The sequence below is a fragment of the Bos grunniens genome, chromosome 7, assembly GCF_055505025.1.
Source record: "Bos grunniens cultivar Pamir isolate PY7600 chromosome 7, Bosgru_T2T1.0, whole genome shotgun sequence".
NCBI lineage: Eukaryota > Metazoa > Chordata > Mammalia > Artiodactyla > Bovidae > Bos > Bos grunniens.
In genome coordinates, this window is record NC_141171.1 from 19,124,084 (window position 1) to 19,151,718 (window position 27,635).

General features: G+C 58.9%; 1 protein-coding gene across 8 annotated transcripts in view; it reads right to left on the reverse strand.

The window, feature by feature from the left end:
- Positions 1-4,775: 4,775 nt before the first annotated feature.
- The window catches only part of KDM4B (lysine demethylase 4B), a 120,805-nt gene continuing 97,945 nt past the window's right edge, over positions 4,776-27,635 (reverse strand). For 3 of the 8 annotated variants that reach the window (XM_086410015.1, XM_086410014.1, XM_086410018.1), the window contains 14 exons: positions 25,027-25,128; positions 24,465-24,664; positions 18,246-18,673; positions 17,849-17,969; positions 17,111-17,289; positions 14,826-15,048; positions 13,221-13,297; positions 12,900-12,955; positions 12,610-12,718; positions 8,836-9,021; positions 8,594-8,758; positions 8,200-8,319; positions 7,641-7,733; positions 4,776-6,660 (listed from right to left, as the gene is read on the reverse strand). In XM_086410015.1, the coding sequence (XP_086266141.1) occupies positions 6,484-6,660; positions 7,641-7,733; positions 8,200-8,319; positions 8,594-8,758; positions 8,836-9,021; positions 12,610-12,718; positions 12,900-12,955; positions 13,221-13,297; positions 14,826-15,048; positions 17,111-17,289; positions 17,849-17,969; positions 18,246-18,673; positions 24,465-24,664; positions 25,027-25,128 (2,236 nt within the window). In that variant the 3' untranslated portion in view covers positions 4,776-6,483. Of the gene's footprint in view, positions 6,661-7,640; positions 7,734-8,199; positions 8,320-8,593; positions 8,759-8,835; positions 9,022-12,609; positions 12,719-12,899; positions 12,956-13,050; positions 13,298-14,825; positions 15,049-17,110; positions 17,290-17,848; positions 17,970-18,245; positions 18,674-24,464; positions 24,665-25,026; positions 25,129-27,635 lie in introns of all 8 variants that reach the window. The other 5 variants (XM_086410017.1, XM_086410016.1, XM_086410019.1 and 2 more) reach the window with 3 other exon arrangements.

Consider the following 27,635-nt stretch of genomic DNA (forward strand, 5'->3'; position numbering starts at 1 on the left):
GTCTTCCCTGGTAGCTCAGCTGGTAAAGAATCGCCTGCAATGCAGGAGACCCTCGTTCGATTCCTGGGTTGGAAAGAAAGGCTGAGAAGGGATAGGCTGCCCACTCCAGTATTCTTGGGCTTCCCTGGTGGCTCGGCTGGTAAAGAACCCACCTGCAATGTGGGAGACCTGGGTTTGATCTTTGGGTTGGGAAGATCCCCTGGAGGAGGGAATAGCTACCCACTCCCATATTCTGGCCTGGAAAGTTCCATGGACTGTATAGTCCATGGGATTGCAGAGTCAGATACAACTGAGCGACTTTCACTATAAGGGAGCTACAGCTCGGCCTACTTGGGAAAACCAGGGTTTCTACTGGAGAACAGAATTGGTGTATAGGTATTTTTGTTTCTAGCCTAACAGTAGCCACTCAAGACACCATCTCAAAAGTTACTTCGATCAGCTCCTTTCTCTCTCCCTCCTTTTCATTTACAGCTCAGTTGGGTTCATGCGTTACTGTTTTCCATTTTGGGGTTCCCACCACATTCTGGATGATTTTAACTAGTTATTGTTTGGGGCATGTGAAATAAAGACTGTAAGAGTCAGAGCTATTTCAGAAAGTATACTCAGAGTGGGTCATCCCCTCTTTACTCCAGCTACTGTGTTCCCCCCTCCCCTAATTATTTTATACCCCATCCCACCAGCCGTTGTAGGTCACCAACGTCCTTAAGCTCTTTAAGACCCATCGGCCTGTCAGGCTCTAGGCTGAGCGTGGGGGTTGCCGATAGGGCAAAGACTGTGTCTTTATGCTCATGGGGTTCACAATCATGTAGGGGGTCACTGGGGCTGCAGTGAGGGGAGGAACCTGGAGTGGCTTGCCTGGGGGCTCCCCCCAAAACACGATCATGCCCTACTTCCCCTAACTTGTGACTGTGACCCTATTTGGGAAAAGTGTCTCTGCAGCTGTGACTAAGTCAAGGATTTTGGGATGACAAGCAGGTCCTGGATGATCCAGGTGGCCCTAAATCCAGTCACTGGTGTCCCTGTACCAGAGAGAGGCTGAGGGGCACTGGAGACAGAGGAAAGACACAGTCACACAGATGGTGTGTGAAGACAGAGGCAGAGGGTGGAGCGACACCTGGGGCCACCAGAAGCTGGAAGAGACAGGAAGCATTCTCCCCTGGAGAGAGTACAGCCTTGTGACACCTGGGTCTCAAGCTTCTGGCCTCCAGGATAGGCGAGGAATGAATGTCTGGTGTTCTAAGCCACTGGTTAATGGTGATTTGAAGCTAATATGGGGTCAACAGAGCAGTAAGTGTCCTGGGGCCAGTGGAGGTCACCTGGAAGAGCAGGGAGGGAGGCTGGCCTGTCCTGGAAGGACCCCTGCCCCCTCCCCCAGGAAGCTGCTGGGAAAAGAGCCATCTGTCCGTCGCCCAGCAGGATGGATGCTACACCAGAGAGACGCCAGGCACCCAGACACTCATCCCTCCTGGCCTCGCCTCTGCCGGCTGCCGGGTGTCACCCCTTGCGCCGCCTATGGCAGCAAGTAATTCTTATTTTCTCCATTAAGGGAGCAAAAGTGCTCTGGAAATCTAATCCATAAATAACACTCCCTGGCAATGGTCCCCCAGCCCGGCTGAGAGCTGCAGGGCTCTCTGAGCCTGGCCTCTGGGCCTTTTAGGGTCTGTCTTGGGGAATATTTCTCCCTGTGGTGATCTTGGGACCGTGGTTCTATGTCCCTGAGCTGTCTCTCTGGGGTGTGGAGCGGGGCAGCCTGGATGGGTGGCCAGTCGAGGAGGCGGGACAGTTGGTGCTGGGGAGAGGGAGGAGCAGGCACACCAAGATTTAAGCACCAGCATAAAAGCTGTGGCTTCCCTGGTAGCTCAGCTGGTAAAGAATCTGCCTGCAATGCAGGAGACTCTGGTTCGATTCCTGGGTCAGGAAGATCTGCTGGAGAAGAGAGAGACTACCCACTCCAGTATTCTTGGGCTTCCCTGGTAGCTCAGCTGGTAAAGAATCTGCCTGCAATGCAGGAGACCTGGGTTCAATCCCTGGGTTGGGAAGATCCCCTGGAGAAGGGAATGGCTACCCACTCCAGTATTCCAGCCTGGAGAATTCCATGGACTGTATAGTCCATGGGGCTGCAGAGTTGGGCATGACTTTCACTTTCACAAAAGCTGTGAATCATGACAGTGGGGCTTAGAGCCAGGACTTGTGGACCACAGAGGCCCAGACCCACTGTCACTCTCTGCACTGGCCAAAGGGGGCAACTTGGGGAGGTGGGGCAGCCCAATGGGCTGGACAGGGGGCGTGTTTGGGCTTCCCTTCAGCAATCAGCAGGATGAGCAGGGATGCTCCAGATGTGCTGGGCGGAGCCCCCAGTGGATGAACGACAAATGGATGGAGGGGCCCAAGCCAAAGTCCTCTTTCCACCAAGCTCTTTGCAGGGGTGGTCTGGGGTGGATGCTATAGACAGTGAGCCTAATCAGGGGCCTCTGGGAGGTAAGGTGGGTCTGGGCATTGAGGGATGCCCCACGGAAAAATGATTCTGTCACAGGCACAGATCAAGTGTATAGAGGCTGCCATTTCTCACTTGCTCTATGTCTAAAATGAGCACAACTTTTTCTGTAAAGGGCCAGATAGTGTACGTCTAGCTCTTGGGGCACCAGGCGGTCTCTGCTGCTACCGCTCAGCCCTCCCTTGTAGAGCAAAGTCTGCCATAGATGGTACTCAATGAATGGGTGTGCCTATGTGCCAACAAAACTTTATTTGTAGGAGAGCCGGATTTGACTTGAGGGCTGTAGGTTGCAGGGATCTTGACCGAAGAGGCTGGGGTATTCCATACCATGTACCACATCCCTCGCCTGAATCTGACTGATCTCCGTTGAGGGGTCAGATCTAAATATCACCTATTTAGGATCCTGACAGGTCTCTGTGACCATGGCTTACCTTCCATCTCTGCAATTTCAGGGCACATGTCAAAGTTGTATTTATGATGCCTTATGCTTTCATCACTTGCCTGCTTTCCTGAACTCTATAAACTCCAGAGAAGCAGTGACCTTGCCCCCCTCTTCCTCAGCCACCTCCCAGGTCCTGGCACAGGGCAGTTGATATTTGCACCTGATAAATTTATCTCTCAGACTCCAGTGTTGGGCCCAGTGCCTGGATGCCACAGATGCTGTAGGTTCCATGCAGCTGCTCAGTCGTGGAGTCAGCCTGGTATCTTGGCCCTGGCCTCAGTCCACGATGGCCTGTCCCAAATTACCTCCCCATTTTATGATGTTTCGGAGAGCATGGAGAACAGAGATCCATCTGCAACCGTGCTGAGACCACCTGGGTCAGCCATTCACGCTGCTGCTGTCTGTGGCCCCCTCCTCACCACTGAGGACGGACATCCGCCAGGCCCCGGGGAGGGTCAGAGGACGCTGACTCACCTGGTCAGTGTTGCAGAGTCCCCTGTAGCAGATGGGGAAACTGAGTCCTGGGGGCTTTGTTGCGGGTGCCAGAGGTAGCATCTCTGCAAAGGGGTCGGAGAAGCAGGCTGAGGGTGGCAGTGGCTGGGTGGATACATCATTGGAGGAAATTTGCTCAGGACACAGCACCCTTAAGGATGCCCATTCTGCAGAAGAAAAACTGAGGCCCTGAGGGGCGCCCTGTCCATGGCCCTCAGGCCCATCTGCTGATGTCTCCTAAATGCCTTCTCTCAGCCGTCGGCCCCATGTCCAGCCGTGATAGCCCAGCTCACCGCAAAAGCCATCTTTCGAGATGCTCCGTGTTTCCATTCTGCCCTGGTCCCCAGGCTCCCACCTCACCCCATGGTCTGTCCTCCTCTCAGGGGTCAGAGGGCACCAGTGAGCAGAGGCGGAGTCAGGCCCTGCCTCTCCTCTGCCCACAACCCTCTCAGGCTCCCACTTCCCTGGGGTAAAGGCCCCAGTCTTCCTGCAGCCCACAGTGCCCTGCGTGACCTGTCCCATCGCCTCCCTGCCTTCGTCTCCTCCCTCTCTCCCCCTCCCTTCTCCCCCTTGCTCTGCTGTAGACACATGGTCCCACTCAGCTGCTCCTCCAAAACACCAGGCATGGGTACTTCCCTGGTGGTCCAGTGGTTAAGACTTGGTGCTTCCACTGCCAGGGGTCACGGGTTTGATCCCTGGTTGGGGAACTAAGATCCCACAAGCTGTACAGGAGACGAAATCCAGGCACGGTGCTGCCCCAGAGCCTTTGCACTGACTGTGCCCCAAGATGTCCCCATGCCTCACCCTCTCATCTCCCTCAGGACCTCCTACTGTTTACATCACAACTGACATCCTGTTTTATATACCATCTATCTCTCCCACTGCTGTCCCACCTACTGCTGTATCCTGGGTACTGGCCGAATGAGTAACACATTCATGAATATTGGGGGGGGGACAGCCTCACCCCACGTGGACCCTGCCGTCTCACATATGCCCAATGGCTGCCCACCACAAAATACGATCCCTGGCTCAGGTGTCACAAGAACTGGGCAGGGGCTGGGAGGGCAGCGGGGAGAGGGCCTTGCCCCAGGGAGACTTGAAAGCCTCGGGGGCCAGACATCTGTGTGGACACAAGCTTCTGATGTCTAGCTCTGTAAGGAAATTTTCTCCATCCTGGAGGCAGAAAGCAGGGGCTGTGGGGCCATGTGCCACCCTTTTGGGAAGAACCATGCCTGTTCCCTCCTGGAGGGGGCACCCAGAGCCCACCCCAGCCTGGAGACCGCTGCCCGGCTCCTGGGCACCCACTCAGAAAAGAAGACAAAAGAAGACGCTGCAACCACCTGGAGCTGTAATTCGCAGTGCTCACGAGCCTTTAATTCATTATGAACCTAGAGGCAGGGGAATTAGGCAAAAATACAGCGCATCCTTAATCTCAGGTGGAAAAAAAATCAGGGTGGGTGGGGGTTTTTGTTTCTTGCTTTCACACATAGACACAGATATACCTTCATGGGGAAAGCACGCTCCCCCTTTGCTGCGCCACTGCCTGTCTGCACAAGTGGTCCAGGAACCCACCATGGATGGGGTGGAACCCAGAGGGACTGGCCACAGGGGTGGCCCACCTGCCCGACCCGGAGCCACAGGGGCGTCTGCCTGCTTCTTTTTATTCTCTTTACAATATAAATAGCATTTTCAAACTACATATGAACACAGGGACAGCGCCCCGGGGCAGGGGCCTGCTGCATGCAGAGGGAACCCCCACATTCCGCTGACTCCCCGGCACCTCCCGCCGCCCCGCCCGCCCCTCTAGGGCACCTGCCCTTCCCCCCACCAAGGGAGCTTCTCTCCACTTTCCTTACTTGGTTCTCTCTGGCCTGGCAACTGTTAGAACCTCTTTTTTAAACTTAAAAAATCTTTATACAAGCAAATGACGCTTTCACCCCCTCTGCAGGGACCACGGGGTGGCTGAGATGTGGTGGGGGCACCATTCCTCCCCTAGCCTGGAATGACCAACATGTTTTTCTGCCTGGAAATTCAGCCCATAAGCCTTCCGGGGCAGATTTCCTCCAAGCTGAAAGCCGTGATTCCCTCTCGAGAGCTCTCTCTCCCAGACACACAAATCCACGCGTCACAGAGATCGTACAGGATGTACCAGGCCCTCGGGTTGGGGAAGACCCTCTGCATATGTGTGAGCCGCAGCCAGACCCCTGAGGGCCGCCCACCCGCGGCCTCAGCTGGGAGATGGTTCTTCCCAGGGGAAGAAGCAGAAGATGGAGCCACCAGAAGAGAGCGCATTTATTTTGCAAAAGGCCACGCAGAGAAGGGGGAGGGCCACCAGAGGAACTGCTAGCCTCCCGCTGGGTGCTGGCCACGTGGTGCCCGCTGCCCAGACCTTCTCGATCTCATGACTGGGAGAGAGTGAGTGACCTGGCACCGCCTTCAGGGTGCCCAGGCGTCCTGCCCTCGCCTCCCAGTGCCCCCAGGCCTCACTGCTGCTACAGAGCATCCCCATCGCTCACAGCGAGCGAGACCAGAAAACATGACAAACAAAAAGCTGAGCTGCTTTTATCTTGGGCAGCTCACCGGGTTCTGAGAAAAAAAGGACGTTTTGTTTCATTTCGTTTTGTTTTTAAAGCCACAAATCTAGAAAACAACTTTGGGGTGTGATTTTTCCTTTTCTTTCCTTTTTTTTTCTTGCATTTTTTTTTAAACAATAGGTATTTATAGAAAGAACCTCACAAAGGTGATGTATGTACAGAAGTCACAATCTCCACGGCTGCTCAGGAGGCAGGCAATGCAGTAGCACCTTTTACGAGAAGAAGAGCTTACGTGGTTTACGAATCTGGGTCAAGGGGGTGGTGCGCGCACCCCCGCCAGCCCCCCAGAGCCCGCGTGGCCCTGCTCCCTGAGTCCGGGGGCGCGTACGGCGTCCTGCTCGCTCCTGTCGCCGAGGTAGCCTCTCGGGCTGGGAGGCGAGGACAGGGATTCACAGCAAGCAAACGCCAGGGCCCGCCGCGCCTGCCTTGCTGGGCCGAGGGCTCACGGGCGACCGGCGGTCCTAGTAGGGGGCTCCGGGCCAGCACTGCGCCTGCAGCAGGCTCTCCATGAAGGCCGGGTAGTCCGGGTTCCGCCCTGAGTCCTCTGCGGCGCGAGGGGTGCCCACCCGAGGGCGCTTGGCGGCCTTCACCTCCTCTCCAGAGAAGACGCTCTCCTGTGGGGCCCCTGTGCTGACCGACTACAGGGGAGCAGATGGCGTGGGGGTTAGTGCGGAAAGGGCACTGTGGGCGGAGATCTGTGTCCCCCAAGGTCCAGTCCTATGCTGAAGCCCCGCCCCAGCACAGCACGATGGGGTCAGGGGTGAAGAGGTCATGAGAGAGTGGCCCTCGAGAACAGGATCAGTGCCCTTATAAAGGGACCCCTGAGAGCGCCCTCTCTCTCTCCACTACGTGAGGACACAGAAGGCAGCTATCCACAAACCAGGGTCTGCCCTCACCAAGGCACTTACTGGTGCCTTGATCTTGGACTTTCAGCTTCCAGAATCCTATGAGATTGTTTAAGTTGTCCAATGTGGTATAGCAGCCAGAATGAATTGAAATACAGGCTGTGCTTGGGGGCCTGGCTGGAACAAATGCCTGCCCTGCTGGAAGCCACTGGCCCTCGGCTGCTGGGGACAGCCCCTCCCGCCTCTGCCTGAACCCCCACGCTGTTCTGTGAGTGACCCCCGCCCCCCGCAGGCAGAGGAGGGGCCTAGCCTCCCAGCCACTGGCCCCCTAGCAGGGTGGAAGCCCTGCCGTCCACAGAACATGGGAGGCAAGGCTGGGTTGCACACAGGCCGTTGGTCTGCCTGGCAGCTCCTGTCTGTCCCCCAGGGAACCTCGCATCTGAGACCCCCACCAGCTCTGACTCGGCTCTCCCACCCACAGCCACAGCCCCTGATCCTCAAAAGTTTGCCTCTGGGTTAAATCCAAAAGAAAGAAGATGGCGAAAAGTCGTGAGAAAAGACCAGCTTCTCTCATTCCCTTTTGCATCGCCAACGTGCAGCTGCGATCCATGCTTAGGTGCTGCTGTCTCCTCCTTACTGGCCAGGCCAACTCTCCCACTGCCCCTCCTGCCTCAAAACCAGCAAAGGCCAAGGCGGGACTCCAAGGCCGCCTGGACGGGTCGCTCCCCAAGGCAGCTGTGCCTCCACCCCCGCCCCAACTCCTGGCCACTTACCAGCCGGGACCGGACCCTCTTGGGGAGCTCCTCATCCAGGGTGAAGATGTCACCACGTTTCACTGTCAGCTGGGACCCATCCTCGAATTCCACCTGCCAAGGGGATGCAGTTCAGCTTGCATCCCCGTGCCCAGCTTGCATCCCCGCGCCCACCCACTCACAGTCGGCTTGCAGGGCGACCGCTGGGAAAACAGCACAGGGTCATCCATCATTGTCTTTGTCACTGGGATAGGGGGTGATTTTTCTTCTAAGATTTCACACGTCAATAACTTTTCTTACACGATCATGAGAAAAAACTCACAATCAACTTGATTTTTTTAAAAAAATCAGGGGCACTGAATTGTACATTTAAAAAATGGTGAAAGCGGTAAATTTCGTTAAGTATGTTCTACCACACACACACACAATCGAGAAGACATCTCCAAAGGGGAAAATATGGGACAGTTAGAAGACCTTCCCGCCTGCACTGACCTCAGAGGATAGCTCCACAGTCCCCAAAGGACCCTGCTGAGGGCCCCACCCCAGGCCCCACCATACCTGGCAAACAGGACCCCCTCACCTGGTAGATGTGACTGGTCACAGAGGAAATGAATTTGGCCCTGTAGAGGTTGCCATCAGTCCACCGGAGCTCCACGAACTCGCCCTCGGGTGGTGGGCCCAACCGGGCACAGTCTCTACTCTGTGGAGGGAAAGATGGGATGGGGTGAGGGGCGCCCTTGGCCTCGGCCACCACACTGGCCTGGGCTAAGAAAGGCCCCATTTGGTAGAAACATCCCAGCCAGAGGAAGGCGGTGCTCTCAGCTTAAACTGTCAGGGTGAGCTATGGGCGGGTGCCTGGGGTCTGCTGCCACCCTGCCCTGTGGCCCACCCTCCTGCAGGCAGAGCTCTCCAGCAGCGTGAGGAACCCTCCCAGCGTCCTAAGGGCAGTGCCTGCCCCGCCCCTTGCCGCTCACAGTGATGCTCTCTGGATACAGGTTGTCGCTGTAGGATCCGTCATCAAAGTTCACTTCGTAGAAGGTCTGCGTGGTGGTGCCGATGACGCGGCACCGGTAGTAAAGCCCGTTGCGGTTCTTGGTGATGACCACCTGGCCCAAGGACACGGCCCTCATAACCTGGACCTGCAGGTGGAGGGGATGTCAGAACACAGCAGGACAGCGGGGCCGGGGAACAGACTGTGGGGCAGATGGGCACTCACGCTGTGGCCCCCCGACTTGTGCTTGAAGCAGGTGATGGAGACGACGTAGGGCCAGTCGTCCGGCTCCATGAGGACGCCGGCGGCGTGGGCGCAGGTCACGTGGAAGGAGGTGGAGCAGTGCTCGCAGGAACACTGGATGCAGGCGCCCGACACTTTCTTCATCCGTTTCCGGCAGTACACACATTTCTGTGGGGACACGGCAGTGGGAACAGGGCTCCGGCTGGCACTTCTGCCCCCTGGCGCTGGGAGCCCCTGCCCTACTGGGCCCCTAGGTCTGTCTCCTGGGAGTGACTCTGAAACCTGAAGGTGGAGTGCAGGGGCCTGGCCCCATGGAGGGGTCATCCTGGGAGAGTCTTGACCACCCCAGGCCCACCAACCCAGCCTGCAGCTGGTCCCCAGGAGCACCTCTAGACCTCTTTTCCACCAGCCCCTCCACACAGCTGCCTGAACAGGCACCTTGCTACCATGTAGAGGGACCCTGAAAACAGCACACTCAGTGAGAGAAGCAGACACAGAAAGACGGTGTGATTCCACTGATGGGAAACGTCCAGGATAGGTCGATGCACAGAGACAGGCGGCGGGGTTAGGGGTTTCAGGGGCTGGGGGTGGGGTTGGCAGTCACCCAATTGAAGGGGGTGGCGTTCTTTCTGCAGTGATGGAATGTTCTGGAACTAGCTAGAGATGATGGTTACCTAAATCTGTGAATGTAGTTAAAGCCACTGAAATGGGGATTAAAAAAAAAAAACATAATAGGAGATTTTATCTTAATTTTGAATGAAAGATGCTGCAGTGTAGCCCTTCATAAGGAGGGGCAGGGGGCCCACAATGTGGGAACACCCGCCTGGGCGACCTGCCCTGCTGGGCGTCAGCTCCCAAGCCATCGACACTGTGCCCGTGCCCACACCCTGCCGCCACTCAACAGCCACCTGCCGATGACTCTGGGCATTTAATAAGCTGGCCTTTATCGCTCCGTAAACCACGTTCAAAAGCCAGAGAAGCCCCACAGCAAGGGTGCTGCAGGAGTGCAGCCCCGTGCCGATCGATGGCAATGAGATCTCATTATTAAACTGTCGATCCCTGATTCTCCCGCTGGCCTGTGTGGGGGGAGGGAGACACATGACATGGCCCTTGAGAACTGGGCTCCGCACCAGAAGGCAGAAACCCCACAGCCAAGGCCCGGGAGAGACCTGACAGTGTGGCCAGAGGGGGCAGCTCGTTGCTCTGAGTTTCCACAGCATGAGGAAAGCAGGCCAGGCCCCCATGGGGCCATCTGCCAGGCGACGAACTCAGGCTGCCTTAAGGGTGAGTCCTGTGTCCGGATCTCCCTCATTGGAGGCTGTGAGGTGGGGGCAGGAGATGGGGGGTCAGGCGATGGTACAGGAGGGACCGTGGGAGAAGGCTGAGGGCCACAGCTGCTGTGCCATCAGCCATGGAGGCCGCAAGGCACAGTCTTATGTCTCAGGCCTTTCCCCCTAAAGCCATTCCCCGCCGCCCCTTGCATTCCTGCCAATCTTGTCAAACACATCCACTTTCCCTCCCATCAAGATGTGACACCGCAAGGCAGAGCTGAGGAGAAGGGCAGAGCTGGTTTGAGCACCTGCCCTGACAGCCTCACGTCTACTGCCCCCTAAGCTGATCCGGGCTGGTGAGGGGGTGAGCAGCAGGCTCAGGCTACTAGCTGGCTGGGGTAGCCACCACTCACCAGGACCAGCGCCCAGAGAATCCTGGGGACAGAAGGATGGGCAGATAACCAGGTATGACCGTCCCCAAGCCTGCGGCTAGCATGTGGCCCCGGGAAGGCAGGCGGGCGGCCGGGCAAGCAGGAGTTAACTGCCAGCTTCCTTGTGAGGCTCCATTAGGCAGTACAAGCGAGCCTCGTGTAAAAGGATTTTTAATTCATCGTTACAAGTGCCGGTAATGAAGAGGCTGCAAGCTGGAAATGTCAGATGATCCATAAAGCGTCTGGGAGGCAGGATCTATCCGGTGCTGCACACCGCGCCATCACTCCACCTGAATAATGAGGTCTCTGCCGCCTGTGTTCCTGGAGGAATCACTGCCGCTGCGGCCTCTTCCTAATACCCATCCTGACCAGGCGGGGCTGGCACTGGCCTGAGCCCCACGTTAACTGACAAGGCCCCTTCCCCTCCCACATGGCTCCCACCAGCCACCCACTTTGCCCTGCCTGGAGGCCCCACACCTAGGGGCTCCAAGGTGGTGCCTCTGAGCCTTCACTTGGGCCTCCTCACCAGGCTCCCCAATTGCAGCCTTGTTTTTCTGCCTCCTGCCCGCTGGAGGCCTGGAAGAGCCTCTGTACCCAGGCCCTGTCCCAGGCAGCTGGGAAATAAACCAGGCAAGAAGAACAGCCAGGATGCTGTCCGTACCCCGGGCCAATGACCCATCTCCTGGGGCCCGTAAGACACATCCCACTCCCCACATGTCCCCCACAAGGCCACCCTGCAGACTCATAGGTGGTGATGACCTGGGAGCAGGAGCTGGTGCTCAGACGGCATGATCAGCACTTCCCGCTGTGGCCCAGCTCATGCTCCCCATACAGGGGATTGTTAGCAGCCCCATTTTATGGAGAAGAAGACTGGACACAGAGAGGTCAAGGAATCTGTCTGGAGTCACACAGCTGGCTGGTAGCAGAGCTGAGAATGAAAGCCAGTGTTTGCTTACTGACTACGGCCCACTGCCCTGAAGGCTCCCCCAGATCGGGGGAGGGTGGGGAGACATTATCAGAAAGAGCCGGAAGAGTGAAACTTGCAAGACCACTCCTGCCCAAGGATGGCTGTGCTCCTTAGAGGAGCCAGAGACACTGCTCCCATAGCTGAGGAGCAAAAAAGGCAAAAAAGCCCAGTTTAAAAATGGGCAAAGGACTTGCCTAGACATTTCTCTAAGAAAACATATAGATGGCCAACAGGTATGTAAGCAGATGTCAACATCAGTAATTATCTGGGAAGTGCAAATCAAAACCACCGTTAGAACAGCCACCATCAAGAAGACAGGAGATAGCAAGAATTGGCGAGGACAGAGAGAAAAGGGAACCCTCACACACTGTTGGTCAGAACCCACATTGGTGGAGCTGCTACGGAACACAGTATGGTGGTTCCTCAAAAAGTTAAAAACAGAACTACCATATGCTCTGGCAATTCCACTCATGGGTCTTTTGCTGAAAGAAAGAAAATCACTATCTTGAAAAGATATCTGCACCCCCATGTTCACGGCAGCACCAGTTACAACAGGCACGACCTGGCAACAACCTAAGCATCCGCGGAGAGAAAACGAAGATGATGCAGTGTAGAAACACAATGGAATGCTACTCGGCCATGAAAAAGAAGGGAATCCTGCCATCTGCAGCAACACAGATGCACGCTGAGGACATGCTCGGTGAAATAAGCGAGTCACCTGCTGCAAATCTCCACATCCAGGAGGAAGTGAAAACAAACTTACAGAAGCAGAGAGGACAGGCGGTTTCCGGGGCTGAGGGAGGGGAAACTGGCAGCTGCTATTTATCATGTGTGAGTTTTCAGTTAGGTCTGATGAAGATCTTCTTGGCTATTATGTTCTTAAAATTCTATTTGGCCACCAATTCCAAGTTAAGCAAGAAAGAACTGGGCAGAGCGCCGGTGGATTTTCTGTGTAAAAACCAAGAAATGGAGCCACAGAGAGCCACCCCCTACCTACTCAAAGAGTAACTTGCTGGCCACAGTGAAACCACCTCCAGGCTCCGAGGCAGCTACCCAGGCCCCCGGGGCAGCACTCAAGGGCCCCTACCAGCTTCCACCGCTGCTCAGGAATGCCGCTAATGTCCACGGGGTGACGCTCCATCACGTTCAGGAACCGCACTTCCGGCACGGCGATGGCGCAGATCACGTGGACCCACCTGGGGGAGGAGCGGAAGGGGCCGGGGTCACAGGCGCGCCTTGTCCCCTCTAGGGTCATCTCAAAGCTGTGGGCATGGGTCTGCCAAGCCGACAGGACCTCATCTGCTCCTGCTGGTCCTGCCCCTGCTCCGAGTCGCCCCTCAGGTACCCCCATCCCCTAGAAGGGGCCCTTCCACCCACCTCCGGTCGGTCGTCATCTGCAGGGCGCCTCCCCGGAGGTTGCACAGGCAGCACTCCTGCGGGGACCAGACAACTCGTTGAGGGGTGTGCAGGGCGGGACCGCCCGCCTGCTGCTCCGGAATCTGCTCCGGCCCCCGCCAGCGGTCCTTACATTTCACACTAGCGGCCACCGAAGCGATGGGCTCCACCCGAGACCCAAGGAGGTGAGGCAGCCAGCCCAAGGTCTCCCCGCGGGATCGGGCGAGCCCGGGGCCCAGGCCCGGCTCCCCCACGGGCCGCGCCGGCTTTCAGAGCACCACCCCAGCTGCAGGGGCGAGTTACCGCAGTCCAGGCGTGGGCCGTGCACCGGGAACACGTCCAGCCCTCGTTGACCAGCTCCGGGCGGATGCCGTAGCAACCTACAAGACAGGGCAAGCGCGTCTGTCACCATGGCTGCGGGCAGGCTATCAAAGGCCGGTGGGGGGAGGGCAGGGGGTTCCGGATGCAGGAACTGCGCTCACCACCTGCTCGGCCTCAATCCGGACCACTGCACACAGAGCCCGAGAGTCTGGAAAGGGATGGGGAAGAACAGCAGGCTTCCCCCCACCCTCTGCCGCCAGAGCTCCTCCAGGTCTGGAGGCTCAGCCTGGCCTTCACCCCCTACCCCAGTCTGGGAGGAGCTGAGAGCGCAGCAAGGGGACCCAGACGTTGCATAAGATGAAAAGTGGGCCTTGGACAGTTCAGAACCATTGATTCTGAAAGTACAGTGAGAGGCTCTGGAATTACCCAGGGAGTTGGCTGTGGGATGTGGCTGGGTTCACAGATGGGGAGGGGGAATGCAGGAGGGGTGGAGGGCCATGCCCCAGGGCCCTGCCTCATCGGCGCTGCCACCCAGCAATACTGCAGGGACCCTCAAGCAGCTGGGGCTTGTTGCCCACCAAACGGGCTCTGAAGTCTGAGGGGGCCATCAAGCAGTACCAGGGGGTCCCAAAGGAAACTCCAGGAGAGAGCAGGACAGCAGGAAGGGGGCTCTGTGTCCTCACCGAGGCCCTGAGGGCCAGCAAGGTACCCCTGAGAGGCCCCCGCTCTGTCCTCTGGGCCCTCAGCCGAGGTTGGACCCCAGGGTGTGGTCCTGGCTCCTGGAGGAAGTGCGGGCTCCCCCTCTGCCCAGGGATGGGTCCCAAAGGAGATGCCTGTCCTGAGCCTTCTGACTCCTAAGCCTTCTCTCCACTGATGTAGCTGGGCGGGGCCCCTCGAGGGAAACAGGGTGGTGGGCTCCACTGCTGCCATCTGCTCTCCCCCAACACCCAGGGAGTGTGTCTCAGAGCCAGACCCCAGCCAGGAGACAAAGCCAGCTCCGGGCAGGCCTTGGCAGGGGCAGGCGCCAGACAGAGATGTACGGCCAGCTTCCTCCACAGGCCACACCGAAATTAAGCATCTCCAGGAAGCTTTCTCCCCATCCTGGACCACAATCTGATGTTCACCACCCCCTTCCACCCAAGAAGGGAACAGACATCCATCTTTCTATCCCTGGTAGGTTGGGCTTTCAGGATTTGGGGGAGAGGTGGTGGTGGGGGGATCACCGACAGCAGAGATAAATCAGACTCCTGGACCTCTGCAGAATCTCAGCTTTACCATCAATTCCAGCCTCAGCCCCAAGGCATGGCATTTAAAAGCGTCACAGACCCTGATGGGGACCCGATCTGCTGCCCCCCCCAGGCCTTGGGAGGGGAGGGCAGGCCACAGCGGAACCTTCCAGAAGGAAGTGTCAGGCAGGCCTACCTTGACTGGGGGGCAGCAGGACGTCTGCCCCCCAAGGATGGAGACCCCAATGCCATGACACCAGGTCCTGCTATATGCCGGAAGCAGCAGCCAGAGGGAGGGGCAGCCCTGCCCTGCAGACACTCTGCCCATCTGCAGCCCCCCAGGTGTTGGCCCAGCACTCACTGGCATGGACCTGCAGGCAGCACTTGGCGCAGGCGATCAGCGGGCTGGTCCCGTCGTCGCCGATGTAGGAGTTGGCAGGGAGCGGCTCCGTGTTCTCCCCGCTGGCCGTGAAACACATCTCAGGGATCAGCGGCCGCGTCTTCTGGCCGCTTCTGGAAGGTGGGATGGCCGAGGAGCCCTCCCCGAGGGCAGCCTGGGGAGCCTCCTTCTCAGTCTGCAGGGACTGCAGGAATGGATGCCTTCAGCAGAGAGCCCAGCCTAGGCAGGCGGGACCTCTAGCCCCAGCTCACCCTACTGGGACACCTGTGGCTGCCCCACCACAAGTTCTCCCTGACACCCTCCCAGACCCCAGCCCTGCTTCAGAAGCCCCCTGAGAGATCCTCCTCTAGACAGTCAGATCGTGTCCCACCCACCCGCAAGCTCTCCCACTTAAGAGTTACATCCAGACCCAGCACAGACGCCACCCCACAGTCCTTGACCAGTTTGCCCCCACTGCCCTGGGCTCGCTCTGCTCCAGCCACAGGGGCCTCCTTGCTGTCCCTCCCCAACACCCCAAATGCCAGGCTGGGTCCTGCCCCAGGGCCTTTGCACATGCAGTTCCCACTGCCTGGGGTGCTCATCTCTCGCTCATGTGACCAGCAGCCCCCAAGCCTTTGCCCACTGTTGGCCTTGTGGTCCTGACCATCACCTGATGCCATGTTACCTGTGTATCTACACTTACGACTTGCATGCCATGACAGCTGTACCCCAGTCCCCCAAGCCCCCCAGATCCAATCAGATGAAGAGTCTGTGATGAAAAATCCAGCAACACTGGGCCTGTCACAGGATGGCGGGGCTCCCAGATGAGCCTCCTTGGTACCCCCAGAGTGAGGGGAGGACGCTGCCTAGCTTGAGCAGAAGGAAAGCGGTCACCAGGACCACTGGTCTGACGTACTGTATATGCGTGTATGGGGGGGTCCACCTTGGATGAGGGGACTGGCTAGTTTCCAAACAGGCACAGCTCTTTCCATGAAGCAGGACGGGCAGAGCCTGGCCTTGACGCTGAGGGCTGTAGCCGTGGAGGCCCACCAGCACCATGGGCATGATTAAGTTCAGTCATGATGCTTCACCTAGCCACTGGAATGAAGGAGTTGCGCCTCTGAAGCAGACGTTCCCAGCGCTGATGCCAGCAGCACGCCTGGCGCAGATGTCCGGATGGTACATCCTACTTGTTTCCACTACCAGCTGTTGAATCGCTTAGGGATGGCAGGTCCCGGCCACTCAGAGCAGCAGGGCTCTGGAGACAGGCATGCCACCCCAGCATGGTGCACAGACCTCGGTCAGCCCAGCTAATGCATGGAAAACATCTGGCACTAAGCTAGGAGCTAGGGATCACAAAGCAAGTGAGATCTGATTCTGTCCTCCAGGACTGATAAACAGAGGGCAGGAGCAAAAGCAGAGGTGGGCCTGAGTCAGCCAGGGACAGCAGATCCAGGAAGGCTTCCTGGAAGAGGTGGCAAGTGCGATGGAACCAAAGAATGTACAGAAATCCACCTGGCCAGGCAGGGAGCTGGGTGAGTACATGAGAGATGCTGGGGGACAGCACAGGGCATACTATGAGGGGGTGGCAGCAGATGTCACAGGACAGAATGGCTATGGGGCACGTGGAGAGGCCGAGGACTGGGCGTTTCCATCCGGGCCGTGCGTGGTTGTGATGAGACGCTAACAGGAAGGGCAGGAGGCAGGCAGCAGTCAGGGCCAGGGCCAGAAACAGGTGAAGAAGGAAACCTGGCCGCGGACGGCTCAGGGCAGAACATGGGGAGAGGCCAGGTTCATGACTTGGGAACTCAGGACAGAGTGGGGGCTGTGTGTGGGCCAGGCCACATGGGGAGTCTTTGCCTGGCTCCAGCCCACTGTCACCAGCCCCATGCTGGTTGGGCTTCCAGACTCCTGCTCACCATGCAGGCCCTTCCCTGGCCCCGCTCCTGGGCCCCGGGGTCAGACTGAGGGCGTCTCAGAGAACAGCGCTTCCTGCACTTGTATCCTCTGTGATACCTATGAGTAAGTTACCTTCCAGTGAAACTCAGACCCCAGGCTCTCTCCCTGTAGCCCTCACTGGGGCCTTAGCTTCATGCCCCGCCAGCCAGGCTCTCCCCTGAGCCCACTGTGGCCCCAAAAGCAATGGGTTCTTAGTCCCCGACACCCTCTCTTCAGGGTGCAAGGGCTGGCTTCCGGCGGAGTGCCCACAGGAGCAGGCAGACACGCCCGGCTTGGTGTGGACCTGGGGTCCCACAGTGCCAGCTCACCTGGCTGTACGGGTAGAAAAGAGTGCAGATGGCGCAGTAGGGCTCTGTCAGGGCAGCTGCCGCGTTGGACTTCCTCTCGGCCTGGAAGCTGGATGCTTTGTTCTTCCACTGCAGGGACATCAATGACCTCAAGGCCTCAGGGTCACCCACGTCCTCGTCCCCGGAGAAAGGGAAGGATTCTGGAGTAAAGGGGAGTGGGGAGGGGCGTCAGCACTGAGGACCCCACCTCCCAGTGTGCTCGGGGATGGGTCCCCGTCTCAGGACCGATCCTGTCTGGGGACAGGACACAGGGTGGTCAGGCCATGGCAGGGGGGCAGAGACCCCTGGAAGTTGGGTGGGGACACCGTCACCCCCACGTCCTGTAAGACGGAGGCCACAACAGACATCCATCCCGCCCAACCTGCCATCTGTCACTGGGCGGGCCTCTGCTGGCCGTGGTTCCCGGCCGGCTGTCCCCAAGCCCCCACGGCCTATTCCTGAGTTCCCTGAGGACACTGGGGCGCCATCCAACCTGGTCTGTATTGGTGGTCCCCAGAGATCCGCCCAAAGCAAGGTGCTCATTTATGGGGCTTGGGAGCTGTAGAATAGGCAAGGGACACTTCAGCCCTGAGGCATTTGAGGAGAGGGTCTGATGCTGCGCAGGGGCGCTGGGGTGAGAGTGAGCAGGCTGGATGGGCGGGCGGCAGAGGAAGGCGGGGCAGGGACCCAGCAGAGCCAGGGACCCCCTCACTCACTCACCCTCGTCACTCGAGGCCTCCTGCTTGACCACGGACAGCGGGGACCGGGTGGGCGGTCTGCCCAGAGGGTGGCGCCGGCTCTTCTTGATCTCCATTTTCAACTTGGAAAAGGTGGACGGATTCTAAAACAGCACAGGAGGCCTCTGAGGGGGCAGCTCTGGGGCCAGAAGCAGGGACTGCTCACCGGGGCCACAGCCCGGTTCCAAAGGACCCCAGAGTCCCCGGTCGGGGGCAGGAGACCCCAGGAAAGTGCAGTCCAGATCCGTGGTGGTTGCTCAACCACATCTGTGTCACTGGCCTCCGGGATGGGAGCCACAGGGCCCATTTGGGACAAGCGAGACCATGGTCAGCACACAGGGGTGGGGGACCCCCCCGGCCAGTACCCACTGCCCCTTTACCTGCCCCTCACTAGCTCCGCTCTCCTCCTCGGGCCCCGTCAGCTCCATGGGGGTGGCCTGCTCCTTCCAGGTGGGGCCTTTCTGGGCAAAGTGCTCTGAGGCCTGCTGGCAGGACACGCGGCCCTTGTTGCCGGTAGGGCCGGGCCGAGGTACCACGTACAGCATGGGGATGACAGGACGTGGCTTTGCCTCTGGCTCCTCGCCGGGGGCCTTGGGGGGCACCACATTGAGGGGTGGTGGCAGGGGGCTCTCCTCAGCAGCCTCAAGGCCAGGGGCGGGTCCCGGGATGTCCAGCAAGGGCGCCTCCTCGGTGAACTGGGAGGACGGGGGCGGTGGCAGCAGCGGGTGGTGGGGGTGCAGGGAGCCGTAGCTCTTCTTCTTCCGGTCACTCTTGGCCTTGGCCAGCCGCAGCTTGCCCCTCCCGTCCTCTGCAGGGAGAGGAGAGACGAGTCAGAGGCAGGGACCGGGGCACTCCAGGGGTCAGTGGCCAGGAGCCCCCTTCCAGCCCCCTTGCCCAAGACAGGCCACCCTCCCCAACCCTGCCCAAGGAACCTGGGCTTTGGGCAGTCCCACCTGCAACCAGGTCCCCTGCCAGGCAGCATAGCCGGAAGCAGCGGCACCCTGGCCGTGGGGTTCTGCCCCGGGCCCAGGGAACCTTCTGGAAGAGCACCGAGGGTGTCCTCGCACGGGGCACCAAGTCGAGCTGTCGGCAAGTAGCTGGGGAGAGACCCACTCTAAAGGTCCTTCCAAAGGGGAGGGGGCAGAAGCAGGATACATTTTCTTTTCGTATATCTGGGTTTTCCCTCTTTCTATGGCTAACACACACAGCTTGTAGAATTTTTTAAAAGCAAAACCTTAAACAATAAGTGGTTCCATGTGTAGGGGACAGAAGTGTCCTCAGGGCCCGGAACACCCTTTGGCCCCTGGGGGCCAGCACTGGGAGGGCTTCCTGAGAGGTGATAGAGTGGGGAGGGAGGTGGGCAGTGTCTTCAGCAGCATTTTAACTCAGGGCCACAGTGGGCATGCAGCTCCTGAAATAAACGGAACTGAGTGGTGTAGCCGGAGGAGTCACGGCCCCCAAGGCCGCCCACGCCGTAGCCCTAGGACCTGAGGACGTGGAGCCAGACACTGGCAGCGGGGACTCTACAGACAGGGTGAGCCAAGGATCCCGAGGTGGACCCCACTGCTAACAGGGGTCCTCAAAAGCAGAGGACCCCTCTGGGCTCAAGGAAATGCTGGGCTGCTGGCTGTGAGGGTGGCGAGAGGCTGTGAGCCAGGGAGGCGGTGTCTCTAGAAGCTGGAAAAGGCAGAAGCCGGTGTTCCCTGGAGCCTCCGGAGGGACTAGCCCTGCCCACGCCCGGATCTCAACTCAGTGGGATCTGTGTGGGACTCCTGACCCTTAGGAACGTCAGACAAAAAGAGAGTTGCTTCCAGGCACCAAGTCCGTGGTCATATCATCACACAGTCACTGGGGACATGTGCAGGTGGGGGTCTCCACAAGGCCTGCACAGCCTCAGGGACCCCTGCCCACGAGGACCAGCAGCCCAGCACAGCCCCTGGGCCCCGCCTGCCCACCTGGAGAATGGGCACCGAGTTCAGGCCCTCCCTGCCTGGCCTGCGTCCCCATTCTCGCGACATCACATGTGTGACAGTGGTTGATGCCCAGAAGACAAGTTGGTCATCCTGCTGCTGGTACCCGTGAGCTGTCAGTGCCGACGTGTCACCATCTGGGCCCCCGCAAACCAGGCTGGGAAAGTAAGGACTGCTCGAGGGGAAGCACTGGTCCTCTTCCTGCTAAACCCGTGACAACGGGGTGTGTGACAGGGTCTGGTCGGCCACCCGGCATCCACGTTACCTCGTGCTATAAAAACCTGTCCAAATATTACCCACGTCCCTCAGCCAAACACAATAGCACAAGTGGGACGATATTCCTGAGGGCAAGGCCATCGTTTAGTCCTTGACTATCCTGACCCGGGAAGGGGTCAAACAAGAATCCTCTCTCCCTTCCTCCAGGCAGACCCCTGGCTTGAGCGCTGGGAGGGAGCCAACTCCCACCAGTGGCCCCCACCGGGTGAGCTCAGAGCCAGCCTGGCCTGCAGTGATGATGGCCCCTCTGTCCACTGCTCACCACAGCCCCGCAGTGATGGCGGGCCAGCCTGCAGGTCCTGGGCAAGCAGCCAGGCTTTTCAAGAGATGCTCAGAGGAGGGAGTGCTCGCCAGTCCCCACGCCCTCTGGCCCTGAACCTTCCAAGGGCAAGGACAGCAGCAGGATCCCTCATGCCTTCGCCTACCCAGAGGGACCCCAACCACCAGCATCCCAGAAATCGTGATCTGGCTGAGGAAAGGGCAGACAACCTGCTCCTCCCTGACAGATGCTGGACTTGGAAGGTCCTGGCAACGGAAGGTCAGCCCCCTGTCCCCGGAGACGGGGAGGGTGAGACGGGGGGAGCACTACTCACAGAGCTTGGTGACAGCGGCCGGCCCCAGGAGGCGGCCACGGCTGAGATCTTCTGACTTACAGAAATGGCCCTGGGGCTGCCCAGACATGCAGCACAGGCTGTGGGGTGAATGGCTTTGTTTTCTGAGGAAACCACTGTCCCCTCCGTCTCTCAGACAGCGCAGGCACACGGATGTTAGTCTGAGGAGGGGGTTCACCCAGAGGACCCTGTGAGGGGACAACCTAAGGCCAAGAGGGACACTGCAGTGGGGAGGGCTCCGTCCTTACGCCATGGGGACCACCGCAGCCCAAGGGGAGCCGCGTGTGGAAAGCCCCTCAGCTGGCCTGCCTGACAGAGCTGGGATGGTGACTCCAGCACACAGTCTCTCTCATGCCCCCGGGTGTTGCGGGAGCAGAATGGCAGGGATCCCTCTGCCGGCAGAGGCGTGGGGGAAGGGAAGTGACCCAGGATGGCTGCACGGCCCCTCCCCTGCCCTCGGGCAGGATTCTGCCTGGGAGAAAGGACAGCATTGTGGGGGACAGGCAGGACTACGAGCTCTGGGACCAGGCCTCCTGGAGTCCCAGTGCAGCTCCTGCCACCCCCAGCTCCAGAGCTGCGAGAAGGGACAGCAGCCATGCCTGGCCAGAACTGGCCAGACAGCCAGGCAAGAGGAGGGAGACCCCCGGCAGGCCAGGTGGACACAGGCTGCCTTTCTGCCTTCTGTTCAGGGCTTGGCCCAGGGCCCAGGCTGGGGGCAGGGGAAGCTGATGGAGCAGGGTGGGGGCCCGGGGCAGCCGGGAGGGGAAGCAGCCCCCGTCCCCAGGCCCAGCTACACATCAGCCAGCCTCACTCCTCTTGCCCTGTGGTGTCCAGGCTCCTCCATCCTGCCCACCCCCTGCCTCCTCTGTCAGGCAGCCTCCTGGGTGTGAGTGGCACATGCTGTCCTGATGCAAACAGAACAAAGACTATCTTCATGCCCAAGGCGGTCGTTACACTCATAGCTTTGAGAGACATTAAGCTGGCACGAAAGCAAATCTAGAAACCACTTTAAAGTCTTCCACTCATTCCTGGACATGTTTGCTGACACCCCAGCTGCAAGCACTTATTTATCTGACGCGTTCAGAGCGATCTTCCACCAAGGGCTCAAGCGACAGCCGCTGACCAGAGTGCGGTTCCTGGCTGTGGGAGCCTCCTGCCACACCCTGAAGGGATCCCTTCCTCTCTCAAGGGGCCCATGTTGCAGAAGATGCCCCCAAACTCCAGCTCCTTCTGTTTGGGGAACAGGCTCTGGGTTGGAACAGGGACAGGGTGACGAGTTGGGGAGCAGGGTCGCCTCCCTGGGAACGTCCCCACTCTTCTTGGGTCCATAGCCACAAAACACGGAGCTCACCAAAGAACGTAGGCCCTGCAGCCCTTTGGAGAAGCCCTGGGGTTCTGGGCTGGGGCCCTAGAAGTAGAACAGAGGGAGCACAGAAGCCATGGAGGCGGGCACGCATCCTGCACGGTCCTCTCTGCACCACGTTTCACTCTCAAAAGGACACAGAGCCCACCCGCCACATCCCCCACTGTTTAGGTGGCAATCTGCTTAGAACAGGGAAAACCAGAGAGGAACCAGAGTCTCACCACGGAAGAGGCCTTGCTGAGCATGGGCGTGAGGCCAGCTCTCGGGATCCCGAGGCTGGGGCAGTGTTGCTGCAAGGGACTGCGTCCAGCAGGTGGTGATTGGGGCGGGGGGGTGTCCCTTAACAGTCGATGGGATGAGTTACTAAGATGAGGTCATCATTGGGGTGGGCCCTCTGCCAGCATGACCAGTGTCCTTGTGAACGGGCAAGACAGAGACGGGCTCACTGTGTGAGTGTGAAGTTGGCTGTCTACCAGCCAAGGAGCGAGGGCAGAACAGACCCTCCCCCATGTCCTCAGCAGGAGCAGCCCCATAGCCACCCTGACCTTGGACTTCTGCCTCTAGACAGGAGACACTGCGGCGTGGGTTCCTGAAGCCGACTCGGGGCCTGGATCAGGGCGGCTGAGCAGACTCGGATGCTCCTTAAACATCCAGTGTCTGCCTGGCCTGTTTTCAGAACTTTAAGTAACTGGGATATGGGTGCAAGTATTACATACGAGGCTGCGTGTGAAGATCGGTGGCCCTGGGGAGGAGTGGTGGTCTTCACTGCAGCCTGGGACAGCTCCTGCCTCCGGTCTTGCAGCCCTGACCTCTCCTGACTTTTCCTTGGGCCTCCATCCCTCTGGCTGCAGTGAAATCAACATCTTTGATCCTTGAGCTGGGGATCCACCTTTACCACCAGGCGTCCTCCTAACACACGCAGCCCCATTTGTGTTTGGTTCCTCCTTGTCTTTCAAAAACATCTCTGGTTTTCCCCATAAGGTCTTATTTCTGGGGAGATTTGCTCCAGGCTGCATCACTCTCTGGTTGCTTTTATCACAAGTGGGATCTTTGTGAAAACCACGTGTTCTGTAAACAAGTGTGATGCTGCTCTGGGTCTATTTCTATGGGGTGATCTCGCCTGCGCCCAGATGGTGCCAACATGTGCTTCCCTCCTCCTGGGCTGCCTGCCTCCCCAGGCTGTCCAGACTCTCCTGGGTGGAGTTGGGCTGTTTCATGATGCCCACCGGGTGAGCAGCATGCCAGGCTATCTGGGGACATGCACCAGTGTATGATTTCCCAGGAAACTTTCTGATCTCCCCTGTCTCCAACTCAGGAGGCCCCTCACAGGGACACGCCCCCTTCCAGCTGGTGGAAACATCCGGGGTTCACGCCTGCCACACACAGAGCCTCATGGACAGTCACCTCGAACACCATATCATCTGTGACACCAGCCTCAGAACCCCGAGGAGAGCCTGACCCCAATCTGGGCAGAGACCATTCTGGACTCATAAGCAACAAGACACAGTCCTGAGGACAAGCCGGAGAGCCTGAGTGGAATCCTCCAGCAACCTACAGCCTGTGATGGGGGCCTGAGGCAGGGCTGCCTGGAAATCTGCCACCAGCCCCTAGCCTCACCCAGCCCTTCCTTCACACCTGGGGGGCAGCTGCTACATGCAAACATGTGAGCAGCTGAATCTGAAAATGAGGAAAACGAAGCCAGCTGTGGAAAAGAAAAGCGGCACATAAAATGTGGATGTGGTGGATGTTCACACACTCAAGGAGCAACACTCTGTGGCTAACAGCCCCCGGGCGTATAAAGGGCACAGTTCTGAGACACCCTACCATGGCGCCCAAATACACTTTTCTGTCCAACACCAGCAGGGAGGCGGGCAGCCCCACCACAGGCATGTCCAGCTAACAGCAGGCTGTCCTCTTCCCTGACTGACCAGACAGCACCTGTTACGGACTCAATGTCTGTCTCCCCAAGTTCACGCTGAACTCCATGCCTCAGCGTCACGGGGCTGGGAGGTGACTGAGTCATGAGGGTGGGACCCTGGCGAAGCATCAGTGACCTTAGCGACAGAGGGTCACGTGCACACCAGGAGGCAGGCCCTCCCCAGAACGGGGCCACACCAGCACCCTGAGCTCCAGCCTCCAGCACCAGCGAGTAAAGCCTATGACTCTGAGCTGCTGGCCTGTGGACGCTGTCCCAGCCGCCAGACGGGCTAGGACAGCCTCTCTTCAGTTTCTGGGAGGGGAGGGACTTTCTGGAGCGCCCCCACCTCAAAGAATGTGCATTTTTAGAAAGCACCATTCCTGCCCACGAGGCACACAAACTGGAGTGTTAAAGCGTGGGCCCTCTGGCCCGGCCAGCACAGGCAGCCAAGCCGGACTGACCTTCTGAGCCCTCGGCCTCCCGGCCCTGTGGCAGCAGCTGGGCTTCCTCCTCCTCCTCCTCTGGGTCAGCCTCCGGTGCTGCCTCCTCTTTCGTGCTGCCTCCTGCCTCCTCCAGGAGGGCTGCCCCGGCTGCCCCCTCTCCAGGAGACCTGGGGTCGTCGGGCTTGGGCTTCTTGGGCTGGCTCCGTTTCCGGTGAGACCTGGAGAGGGAGACGCATCAGAGGGGAGGTGAAATGATGCAAGGGAGAAGCCCTGGGCTGTGCGCTCTGCCCAGACAGAGACCCCAGACAAGCGCCCCCCAGGAGGGCGGGGGAAGCAGGCCCCTGGGTGGGGTTGGCTCCTGGGGGCAGGGGCAGTGGAGGGAGAGAGGCCTGGGGGAGGGGAGGATGATGGCGAGGGTGGGCAGTATCAAGCGGGTGCGATGGCAGCTGGCGATGAGATGCAGGTATGGATGGCTCTAAGAGCCTCTGTATGGAGGGCCCGGGGGAGACAGGAGTGTGAACCCGGGTGGAAATAGCGGCTGGTGGAAAATGCCTGCGTGACGGACAAACGGTGCACTTACGAGAGCCCCGGCCTCCTGGTCTGCTCTTTCTTCCTCTCTAGACTGGGTTTTCTCTCCTCCTCAGTCTTTTTCCAGTGTCTGTTTTCCTTCAGACTAATTTGTCTAGAATGTAAACGTCAGGGGGTTTTTCTCTAGGGCTCGTGTTAACCCCAGATGGCTCACTGCAGGGCCTGGCCCCGCCCGGGCTTTCCCTGCATTTTCTCCACCCGCAGGAGCTCTGCGCCCAGAGCCTGCAGTGACCCCGCGACCCTTCGTCTAAGCTGCACCCGGCCCCCAACCCCTGCCCCTGCCTCCAGGGACTGAGGGAAGTCCTCGGGCCCCAAGTGAGCATCCCAGATAAGGCTGAGCTGCAGCTTCTTAGTGAAAACCAGGGTTAAAAAGAAGAAGGGAAAGCGATAAGGGGGGGGCAGGCTGCAGGTTAGTGGCCAGGGCTCCTCTGCCAGGCTCAGGGCTAGGGGGATGTCCCTGCCAGTTCCCAGAGCCTTCCAGGGAGGGGACAGAGCAGCTTAGAGACCACGGGAGGTGTGTGACTGGCCCAGGAGTTGGGGCAGAGGTGGGGTGGGGAGAGGCGCTGCCTGAGGCAGGGACAATAGACCAGCCCAGGCTGCAGGCTAGGCCTTCCAGCCCGGGAGGTGACGCTCCAGGTGCCCTGGCAGGCTCAGACACCAAGACCTTCCAGGAGAGTCTACGTACTAACAAGGACCAAGCGCTCACTGAGGAACCATCTGACTGGGGCTGGGTGGGCGGGGTGGGCAGGGCCCCAAGGACTCCAGATGCCAGGACCCCACCTCCTCCTGGGGCGTCTGTGGTGGCCCTAGCCCTTGACACTGGCTCCCGGAATGCCTACTTCTAACTGTCCCCTGATGCTAACCACTGACCACTGCTGGTCCTTTGCTTCTGGCTACCTGACCCGCAGGCCCCTACCCCTGGCTGGCAGCTGCTCTATGCCCTGAGCCCAGGCATGGCCCAGTGTGCGACATGCCCTACTTGATGTTGGCAGCATGGACCACCCCGATGACCACAGGTGGGAGTGGGGAGCATTCCAGGGAGGGTGCGTCATGGGCAGAGCATGGCATCACACACAGCATGGCGTGCAGGGGTGCACGGTGATGGGGAGGGGTGCGGGAGGACAGGCAAGCAGGGCAGGGTGGGAGGGAGCCCAAGAGACTCAGGCCCACCAGGGGACACTCTCCACACTGGGTGAAGCCCTGACTCAGAGACAGGCGGGAAGCTGCGGGCTTTTCACCCGCAGTCACCTGAAGGCTTCTCTCAGGATCTGGGGATGCCGCAGGGCCGGGTGCCCAAGTGAACCCCTACACTGGCCACCACACCCAGAAGGGTGTCCTCCTCCTGCCAACTCACCTGGCCTCTGTGTCCTGCAGCACGTCTCCTCCCCCCACCTCGAACCAGCCCCAGAGGCCACTTCTGACCCTGCCCTGCCCACTTTCAGGGTCCCTAGAGAGCCCAGACTCTCCTCAGCCCCCAACTCATTACTGAGGGGCTTCCCCAGTGGCTCAGCGGTAAAGAATTCGCCTGCCAATGCAAGAGACACAGGTTCAATCCCTGATCCAGGGAGATCTCACAAGCCGCAGGGCAACTAAGCCTGTGCGCCCCAACCACTGAAGCCCATGTGCCCTAAAGCCCGTGCTCCACAAGAGAAGCAACCACAATGAGAAGCCCACGTATCGCAACTGGAGAGTAGCCCCTGATTGTCATAACTAGAGAAAGCCTGAGTAGCAATGAAGACCCAGCACAGCCAGAAATATATAAATATATAAAATCAGAAAACACACCACTGGGCTCAGAGCTCTGTCCCCAGCACCAACCCCACAGCAGCTCCTGGGCCTGGACTCCCCATGGTAAGTGAAACCAGGCACAGAGCTGGAGGCAAAGGGCCATGCCCTCCGGCAAAGAGGACAGCAAAGCGAACGCTGCATGCAAACAAGAATCTGTTTCGTGAGAACAGAAGCTGGGAACAACACTGGGAGGATCTGGGGCTAACTTTCTGACAGCTGGAGGAGGTACGTCACCTCACACACCCTGATCACTGTCTGGCTGCAACAGGACCCCTGGGGCCACCTCCATAGTATGTCTGTCTGATCCCATAAACATAGTTCGTCCATGAACAACTGATCTGCTTGCGCTGCATTCTTTGCTTTCTCGTCCGGAGTCAGTAACTGGTCTCCTATCCCTGATGCTTAGTGTTCTTAGCTATCTCCCAGTTCTCGGTGCGGCCTCCTGGGCAGGGGTCATTTGCTTCTAAATGACAATCCGGGGCCACCCCCTTATCTGCGGCTGCCTTGGACTCTCCTGGATTGGATCCAGTTTCCTCAATCGCGTGTCTCTCGCAGTTGATGCTCTTGTTTAGCTGGAGCACATCCCCCAGCAGCTTTCTCAGGTAGGAGGGGAAACCTGGGACTTGCTCCCTTTCCACACGTGGTTGGTAATTTGGCCGGGTCCATGCTTCTGGGCAGGGTGGTCCAGGCAATGGACCTGAAATGACTGCTCTCCTGACCTTTGAGGCCCTTGTCCTTCGTCTAGTAGCTTGCAGCATCACAATCGCCAAGTTCGATTCCATTTGGGCCCTGTGTTCTTTCTGTTGACCTGTT